The 10,434-nt window shown below is 38.0% G+C and overlaps 1 protein-coding gene across 1 annotated transcript in view; it reads left to right on the forward strand.

Moving 5' to 3' along the window:
- The window catches only part of ZRANB3 (zinc finger RANBP2-type containing 3), a 320,084-nt gene that overhangs the window by 285,264 nt on the left and 24,386 nt on the right, over positions 1–10,434 (forward strand). The window contains 5 exon segments of the mRNA XM_017888482.1: positions 2,701–3,115; positions 5,361–5,393; positions 5,396–5,428; positions 5,431–5,562; positions 8,848–8,939. Of these exon segments, the coding sequence (XP_017743971.1) occupies positions 2,701–3,115; positions 5,361–5,393; positions 5,396–5,428; positions 5,431–5,562; positions 8,848–8,939 (705 nt within the window).

Here is a 10,434-nt window from a genome sequence, read left to right on the forward strand (position 1 = left end):
TTTTGAATTTTATACTGTGGTAACATAAAATTTGCCATTTTAACCATTTTTAAGTGTACAGTTAGTGGCACTACATTCACAGTGTTGTGCACCCACCACCAGTATTTCCAAAAATTTTCCATTACCCCAGAGAGCCTATAATTATTTAGCAATCACTCTCCATTTTCCCTTCCCCTCCAGCCTCTGGTAACCACTAATCTTTCTGTTTTTGTGAATTTTCTAATTCTTTCTCATACAGTACCACTAGGAAGTACAGATAATATTCACTTTGTAAAATATCATTTACAATATATGGTATTTTGCTATCATTATCTACAGGGTCTGTCTTAGTTATCTATTACTGCATAACAAATTGCTCCAAAACTTAGTGTTTTAAGACAACAATAGCCATGTATTATTTCTTATAGTTTCTCTGGGTGCAGGATTCAACCAGGGTACAACAGGGATGACATGTCTCCTCCATGATGACTGTGGCCTTTGCTGGAAGACACCCACGCTAGGGGCTGATACCTTCTCTGAAGGCTTGTTCACTCATGTGTCTGGCAGTTGGTGCTGTCACCTGGGAGCTTTTCTGGGGCTGTCAACTGGAACACTGCAGGATTTCTCCATGTGGCCTGGGTTTCCTCACACCAATGGTGTCTAGGTTCCCAAGGCAAGTGTCCCAAGAGAGAAAGAAAGGGAGTAACAGAGGGCCAGCCAAGTTGAAGCCATATTACCTTCAATGACCTAGCCTCAGAAGTCACACAGCATCGGCTGGGCATGGTGGCTCATGCCTATAATCCCAGCACTTTGGGGGCCCAGGGCGGGTGAATCACCTCAGGTCAGGAATTCAAGACCAGGGCCAACATGATGAAACCCCGTCTCTACTAAAAATACAAAAATTAGCTGGGCGTAGTGGTGAACGCCTGTAATCTCAGCTACTTTTGGGAGGCTGAGGCAGGAGAATTGCTTGAACCTGGGAGGCGGAGGTTGCAGTGAGCCAAGATTGCACCATTGTACTCCAGCCTGGGCGACAAGAGCGAAAAACTCTGCCTCAAAAAAAAAAAAAAGAAGTCACACAGCATTATTTTAACTGCATTCTGTTGGGTGAGACAGTTACAAAGGTCTACTCAGGTTCAAGGAAGAAGAACATAGATCCCACCTCTCAATGGAGGCATGTCAGTGTCACATTGTAAGAAGAGCATGTGAAATGACATAAGAATTGGTGTGACCATCATTGAAAATATATTCGGCCACAGCATGTTTCTAACATGGCTCCCAACTCCACCTCTAAAACTAAATCCTTTTATTTACCCTCACTGTAGCTAATAAACCATGGAGACAGGTATCCTACTTTCTGTAACTAGGAAACTGAGATTCACACATTGAAAAGATGAAAAACATGCAATGGTATAGCTGTTCTTAAAAAAAAAACATTTCTTAGCCGGGCGCGGTGGCTCAAGCCTGTAATCCCAGCACTTTGGGAGGCCGAGACGGGCGGATCACGAGGTTAGGAGATCGAGACCATCCTGGCTAACACGGTGAAACCCCGTCTCTACTAAAATACAAAAAACTAGCCGGGCGAGGTGGCGGGCGCCTGTAGTCCCAGCTACTCGGGAGGCTGAGGCAGGAGAATGGTGTAAACCCGGGAGGCAGAGCTTGCAGTGAGCTGAGATCCGGCCACCACTCCAGCCCGGGCGAAAGAGCGAAACTCCGTCTCCAAAAAAAAAAAAAAAAAAAAAACTTTTTTTAAAACAAGGTTATTATTAAAATGTGTCTACTAAAGAAACTGTCCTAATTAACAGGTTTTTTGTTGTTGTTGTTTTGTTTTCTTTTCTTTTTTTCCCAGGGTCTCACTCTCTTGCCTCAGCTGAAGTGCAGTGGCACAGTCACAGTTCACTGTAGCCTCAACCTCTCAGGCTCCAGCATTCTTCCCACCTCAGCTCCCCAAGTAGCTGGGACTACAGGTGCACGCCACCACTCCTGGCTAATTTTTGTTTTGGGGCTTGTTTGGGTTTTTTTTTTTTTCTTTTTTTTGTAGCAACAGGGTTTCACCATATTGCCCAAGCTGGTCTTGAACTCCTGGGCTCAGGCAATCCTGCCATCTCAGCCTCCCAAAGTACTAGGATTATGGGCATGAGCCACTGCACCCAGCCTAATTAACAGCTTCCTGGTCAAGATGCTTCTTGGTCAAGAAAACATTTTCATATGAATAACATTATGTATGAACATTGTGTTTATAGTTTGGGTGTGAAAGCATTTTTTTAGGTCCTTGATTGTCCTGAAATGTTTGAATACACAATTGCCTTTTTTCCCCTGACATACATTTAGGGTAATGTATTAAGTATATTTTTATTATATAACCGCTCTAACCAAGTTATCTTACCTCTCTAAAGCTGCAGTTTCCTCCTTCAAAATGTGATAATAATAATAGTATTGACCTCACAGAGCTGACATGAGGATTAAATGAGTTAATATATGTAAAATGCTTGGCACACAATAAGTGCTAAGAAAAAAGTTAGACACAGGAAGTACATGGATATGTTTTACATATATATATGTATGTATATATGAAGAGTCAGAGCATAATGAATGCATTTCCAAAAGGTATTTAAAGGATAGGGCAATATGGTTAATTAAAATATTTTGTTAAGCTCTTTTATGTAAGAAGAACATATTAGATTGCTTCTTACTTTGATAACTACTGTTTGCTTTTCCTAGTTCGAAAAAGAAAAACAGCATGATATTCGATCATTTTTTTTACCACAACCTAAAAAAAGACAGTTAATGACTTCCTGTGGTAAATCAAAGAGATTCCAGGAGGAAAATACTGTAGTGTCATCAGACCCTACAAAAACAGCTGCAGGAGATACCATCGATTATGAAAGTGGTGTTGAAACTGAAACTAAAAGATTGAAATTGGCCGCCTCGGATAACCACTGCAGTCCCTCGGAAGAGACACCATCCCAGTCCAGGCAAATCAGAACTCCACTCATGGAAAGTGTCCAGGAGGCCAAGGCCCAGTCAACCACCCCAGCCTTTCCTGTAGAGGGCTGGCAGTGTAGTTTCTGCACATATATCAATAATTCAATGTTACCTTATTGTGAAATGTGTGAGAATCCTCAAGGCAGTACTGGTGAGTATATAGAATGTGACCATGGAGGTAAGGGCTGTTAGTGGTGTCTTCAGATAACCTGTGCTTTTAGAGACTGCTGTTATCTACGGATAGTGTGACTCAGCACAACTTTAGCTTTTAAATTGGAATAAGAGCTTCATATAGTGAAGACTGAATTTATCCCTTATGGAATGTGAAAAGCTCCCGGTTCTGTCAAGAATGTATATCCCCAAACATCTGTGATATGGCATTAATTTGGCACACATGGACATTTCTGATTAATGTCAGCAGGATATGAATTCAGTGGGCAGGAACAGAAGCTCTGTTGCTATGGTAGCAAATATGCGTTATACCCATAGACCTACTATTTTCTCTCCTCTGTAGCTAATACTTGTTTTTAAGGAAATTGTGGATTATTTTTATGTTTAAATAGCAAAATAATGTAATGTAGCTTCTTTGCCTAGTCAGTATACATTGTGCCATGGTTTTTGCTTGTCAAAGCATCAAAATTGCTCTATGGATCAATCTTCATTTGTGAACCAATTTGATGTATGGCTTTTTTTAGTTTATTCTTTTTTAAAACATATTATTTTAAAGTTAGAAATCATAAATATACCTCAAGTATGTTTTTATAGCATGGGATACCGTTTTCTGATGTTTAGTTTCTGAAATGATTATTAATACCCATGGTTGTCATACATTCGTATTCTTGTTTCCAATTCTATAGAGCATTTTTATAGTACTAAAAATGCAAGCTGACAGTTTTGGAAACTGGAAGTACACATTTTATTTTATCATTTGTAATAATTGTACACATCTAATTTTGCATCATACATTAATTCTTCAAAATATTGGCATTGACAAAGACTCAGCTAAGATATAAATTCTGATACTGCAGTTCCTTCCTCCTGCCTTGCTCTTCTCTCTGTCTTAATTTTGATTTGAAGGAAAATGTAGGGAGGAGCTGAGTCTTCCCTCTTTCACTTTGGGTGCTTCTACCAAAATTGACAAGTCTGCCATCTGGGTGGTGGTTATATTTGTATGTGGGCACCTGTTGTCTGTGAACTAAATTGGAATCACATGCTTATTCCATGTAATATCTCTGTCACAATTAGCATGATTCCATGCAATTCCCAACTGCTACAGGCAATAAAAGTAAGTGCTATTGTGACTATGAAATAATGTCAGTTCACATTAAATGTATAAGTTGAATGATTTAGCAACAAAAGTCATAATTTAATATGGGTTTTATAGTTCTGATTTTTCCTTTGCTATACCAAGAGCAACAATGAAAATTTCTAGACCTGGGATTTAATAAGGAATCTGTCAAGCAACTTAAAAAAATAAAAACTACCTTTTGTGAATATGAAAGTCTGATTAGAGAGAAATACATAGTCTAAGTAACAGTGATATTACTCTATATAAAAATATAATTATTAGATTTATATTTCTACCACTGCCACATCTAATACCCAAATCTTCTCCTCCCTGTTCTTTACTACATCATGCTAAAAACCTGGGCTGTATCTTTGGTCTCTTTTTCACCTCCCACACTCAACCCATCAGGTAACCTCCAAATAAATCTTGATTCCAACCACTTTATCTTTATTGCTGTAGATGGTAATAGAGTAGGATGGTAGAGTAGGATAGAGTATTGCTGTAGAGTAGGATGGTAATCCTACTCTAAAGCCACCATCTTTCTCCCAGACCTCAGTGGTCTCCATATTAATCTGATCCTTCAGTGTACAGCAGCCAAAGTGATCCTTTATTCCTTTGCCTAAAACTCTTTAATGGCTTCTAGTTACATTTAGAATATTTAGACCAAGAATATAGGCCCAAGTCCAAGCTTCCTAGATCCATGAACAGCTCTCAGCTCAAATGGGACTCCTCTCAGAGCTTGGTCCTCATGACTTTTGCTATAGGAGTGCTCTCCAAAACCTTCTTACAAAAAAAAAAAAAAAAAAAAAAAAAAAACCTTACTTGTGTCTTTATCTGAAAATGTACTATTTACCTATTTGTTTATTTTATTGTCATTCTCTGCCATTTAGAGTGGCATCTAGAATGCAGGGATTTCTCTGTCCTGTTCCTGCTGTCTCTTCAGCATCTAGAATAGTACTGGGCATATAGTAGGTTCCTGATAAATGTTTTGAACATGTGAATAAACATTATTCACTTTGTTTCTTTCTATAAGACCTAGCTGTTACATTCTTTTTACTTTACTTTTAAATGTAAATTATTACATTTTGTAATAATTTTATTTTAATAGTTATGCAAATAGATAGCCTAAACTATATCCAGGATAAAACGAGAAGGATGATTCTCAGAAAGATACCTCCAAAAGGTTCAAACTATCTCAGACTGTGAAAAACAAGCCCTTGCACAGTCAGAACCTGACCATTTGGCTGACAGCAAGGAAGAGACATCAAAAATTGAGAAAGAAGATGGACTTACATCCCAGCGAGGTAATGGTAAGTCTTGTTTCCATTTCTAGCATCCAAGTAATAACCATATACTTTCACACATAATACTGTTATTAGATTAGTAATTACTACGTTGTTCCAGGTTCCTTTTACTCTCTTTTATATTAAAAATACCAACCATTTGTAACCACATACTTAAACACCAGATGGCTGGAAGAGCTGAGTATGTCTGTTGGCATTCAGACATTACACATAGAGCAAAACCGATAAATAGCTACGTGTGCTGCCACCAGGCCTGTTGCCCAGCCTCAACCAAGCCTAGCTCATTCACACAGTAAGGGTGTTGTTTTGATATTTGGGAGGTGCTTTGGACAAAACAGTAAGACTGACAGATAATTAACACTTAGCATATAATTAATCCTTGACACAAAAATTGTTGTAAATGGTTACACTTAATTAGCATGTATTTTAAAAAGTATTTTAAAGAAAATGTTTTTAGGGAACATGATGTCAAGACTATATGAATCATGACTGCATTTGGAGCCAACCATACAGTGTTTCGGATTTATTTACTTTTTGGTTGATTCCATTCATTATTTATAGCCTTGATGGTTAGCAAATACCAGCCTGTATGTCATACTTCACTATCATTTATGGGCCAGCTGGCAAGGGACTGAGTACTTTTGGGTTATTTTCCTTGTTACTCGTTAGTGACCATAGTAACATACAGGTTGATATTCTTATTAAAACAAACCCAATAGTTAGGATGAGACTGTTGAAGTTTTTCTTCTAAGTTAGTTGCTATTAAACACTAATATAATTTAGAGTCTGACTCATAGCTTTAAAATGAAATGTTCATTTAAGAATTTCTGAGCTCAAGGCATCCTCCTTTCTTCTTCTCTCAGCCTTCCTTCTAACTCCTCAAGGTCTTCCCAAAGAATGTCTTGGAATGGATCTGTTTAGGTCTATTCATTTTAACAGCTTTTAAGTAGACAGTGTAGACTCAGGTGGGTTATACTCTTTGGTGTTTCTAGTTTTCTTGATTTCACTGTGAGAAACTCTCAAGTGCTGATGAAACTCTGGTTATGGGACAGCATATGGCTCAGTGAACTAAATAGCAGACTAGGAACCAACACCTGGCAATTATCATCAACTGGGCTATGGATCTCTTCATCTATGGCAGGGAAATATTGGCTTGTTAGTTGTACATTGATCTCTTGATGAAAACATGTTAGCTTGTACTTACAAATGCTTTTTAGAAATCACTTTGAAGTTCTGTTCTGCCAGTGAAATTTGCTTTGGCCTCATTCACTCCAGACAATGCCAGCATTTACCCCTTACCTATTCCTGTTTCCCTTTTTTGACTTTTCAGATCATTGGGCTGAGAATTCCACATAAGAGGTATGCTTCACATCTTTCCACTAACATGAACTTTAATGAAAAACAAACAGAAAACAAAGGAAGCACACTATGTTAAATGCTTATTCTACCTACATATGCTCTTTTAGAACCAGAGTAGTACGTACTACTCTAGAACTGTAGTTTTGTTTTCTCTGGGATTCCAGGAGTTTGGAAGAATGACCATAGGTGCATCATCTATAGTCTCAAATCATTAATTTACACTTCATGGCAACACTGAAAAGATAAATATGTTCCCTAATGTAGCTGATAGCTATCAAGAATTAATATCAGCTGATTTGGAATTGTTACAGTTATTTTTATCAAAGAATGGCTTCTGATCTTTAAGCATTAATGCATAGTTCTTCAAAGAAAACTGCCAATTAAGCTATGACACAATACCTTAATGTTAGCCCAGACCAGGCCACATCATCCTCTGTTGCTTTGACATTTCTTTCATTTGTTCTGAGGGATTTGGCAATTTCTCCTTCTGTCAGTTGCTTTCTTTGGCATGTAATAGGCAACCCTTTTGAACATCTCAGTAACCAAATGTAAGACATCTTCCTGTATTTGCAGAGCTCTCGTTTCCTTTGGTACCATGAAGCACTCCATTATTCCTTTACAAGAAAATAAGATATTTTGGTTATTCCTCCAGTGATACACATTTGCTCCTTTAATATCAAGTTTATGCTTTCCTGGTCTGTATCCAAGTTTTATGGTATATATGATAACTTTTCATTTCAATACCAAATCATAGTGAAAAAATTTAAAGACATTTTAAAGGTAATAAAGTCAATACATGTAGTAACAACAATGCATATACCTCATGTGTAGTGTAGAAGTGACAATAGTATTACAGCTATGACTCAGCTTATGCATACTAAGGCAAAGACAACTGTTTTACAACTGCCACATGGCCAGCAATGATTGTAAAATGCCATTGTTGTTATTGACTGTAAGACATGCCAGTTTCAGAGATGTTAAAGTACATTTTTAAATTTACAAAATAAGGGAATAATTCATAAATCAGGTTTGTAAAGTGGTCAGTGCCTTGATTAGAAAAATAATAGTATGATGACATTGCCAAGTAGAATGGCAAACAAATCATATACTTCTAGATCTGGGAAAGTACTTTAAAAGATCACTGAGGAACTGTGAGAGAATGTAAGAGCACAGGCTCTGGAGCCAGCTTGCAGGTTTTATGTCCTCTTACTAGGCATGTGACCATGGGTAAGTTAGCGTGCCTCAGTTTCTTCCTATGTAAAATGCACTATTTATTTCTGAAAGGTATTACTGTATGTACCTACAACAGTGCCTCGCACATTGTGTGTGCTCACTAAATGTTAATTCTAATTATTATTTAGACCTGCATTGATAATCCTGTATCTCCTGCAAAATATATTGGACAGTAGGACTGAGAAAGGGCTAAATAAGAAGAGATTATCAGAAAAGAAGCTTGTCTACTTATCTTCTTTTGTGAATGTCAGGCACCAGGCTACAGGGAATCAGGCATTTAAGTGGCCCTCAACATAGCGATGTTGCTGCTAATAATCAAAATGGTGCTTATTCAGTCTCAAATCTGCCCTAGCAAAAGGAATAGATTAGTCTAAACTTCAAGACCAATAACAGCTCTTATTGGTGGAAATTCTTCCTTATGCCTACCTAACTTGTATTTTTTCAGCTAATTCTGAATCTGTTTGTTTCTTGTTAGGTCATTAGCAAAAATGTAAAACAATTGGTTACCATATAAGCCGACATGCTCTTCAATGGCCTACTGTGGTAGTTTTATTTCAAGGCTAGACAATTACTTTTTGTTAAATATATTGATATTTTTGATATAGCTATTTCATCATTCTAACCTACACATGATTAAAATAAACTATTTTAGATAGAGAGTAGATAAGGCTTCAGGTTCTCTTTTGTCTTCTTTAATAGAACAGTTGAAGAATTCAGACACTTTGCCAGTGTATGACACCTTAATGTTTTGTGCAAGTAGGAATACTGACCGGATTCACATCTATACTACGGTAAGCGTCATGCAGAGTCTGTAACTTGAAACATAAAAAAGACTTCCTTTTTTCACTTTTCAGTGGAGATACTTAATTTTATTAACAGTGAGACAAGCATCTAGTTATTTTCCTCCTTAAAGCTAATTCTCAAATTTCTGTGTTAAATCTAAAGACAATGAGAGGTAAAACCACACAGTCTTTAAGAACATAGACTTCAGGGCCAGACTGCCTCAGTTCAAATCTGTTAGTATGTAATCTTGGACACATTACTCAACTGCTCTGTGCTTCAATTTCCTCAACTGTAAAATGTGGTATACCCCATTTACCCTGATGTGATTATTGCACATTGTATGCCAGTATCAAATTATCTCATGCATCCCATAAATATATAAACCTACTCTGTACCCTTAAAAATTAAAAATTGTCAAAATAATAAAAAATAAAATGCAGACAGGATTTGTTGCAAAGATAAAATGAGCTGAGTCCTGTAAAGCGCTTAGGACAGTGTCTGGCCTACATGAACTCTCCATAAATGTTAATCCTGCACTGATCACTTGCAGCAGCAGGAGCAGCAGCATCTTTACAGAAGCCTAGACCTGCCCATTCATGTTGAGTAAATGCTAGGAAGCTTTTGTCAGATGATTGCTGATTCCTGCCATAGGCTAGCTTAGTAGTACCCCAACTTTTTAGACTCAGGACCTCTTTGCACTCCTAAAATTTATTGAGAACCCTAAAGAGCTTTTGTTTATATCGGTTATATCTATTGATGTCTACTATATTTGAAATTAAAATGGAGCTTCTCAAAAATATTCATTTATGGTCGAGCATGGTGGCTCACGCCTGTAATCCCAGCACTTGGAGAGGCCGAGGTGGGTGGATTACCTGAGGTCAGGAGTTTGAGATCAGTCTGGCCAACATGGCGAAACCCCCTCTCTACTAAAAATACGAAAATTAGCTGGGTGTGGTAGCGAGTGCCTTGAATCCCAGCTACTCGGGAGGCTGAGGCAGGAGAATCGTGTAAACCTAGGAGGTACAGGTTGCAGTGAGCCAAGATCGTTCCACTGCACTCCAGCCTGGGCGACAAAGTGACACTCTGTCTCAAAAAAAAAATTTTTTTTTCATTTAGTCACGTAAATGTGAATAATTAACAATTACATTTTTCTGTTTCTTTTTTTTTTTTTTCCTTGCTCTGTTGCCCAGGCTGGAGTGCAGTGGCGCCATCTCGGCTCACTGCAACCTCCACCTCCTGGGTTCAAATGATTCTCCTGCCTCAGCCTCCAGGTAGCTGAGACTACAGGCACCTGCCACCACACCTGGCTAATTTTGTATTTTAGTAGAGATGAGGTTTCACCATATTGGCTGGGCTGGTCTCGAACTCCTGACCTTGTGATCCGCCCACCTCAGCCTCCCAAAGTGCTGGGACTACAGGTGTGAGCCACCACACCTGGCTGTTTTTTTGTTTGGTTGGTTTTTTTTTTAGAAAGAGAGGGTTTTTTTTTTTTTTTTTTTTTTT

The sequence above is a fragment of the Rhinopithecus bieti genome, unplaced genomic scaffold, assembly GCF_001698545.2.
Source record: "Rhinopithecus bieti isolate Rb0 unplaced genomic scaffold, ASM169854v2 scaffold_15296, whole genome shotgun sequence".
NCBI classification, from domain to species: Eukaryota; Metazoa; Chordata; class Mammalia; order Primates; family Cercopithecidae; genus Rhinopithecus; species Rhinopithecus bieti.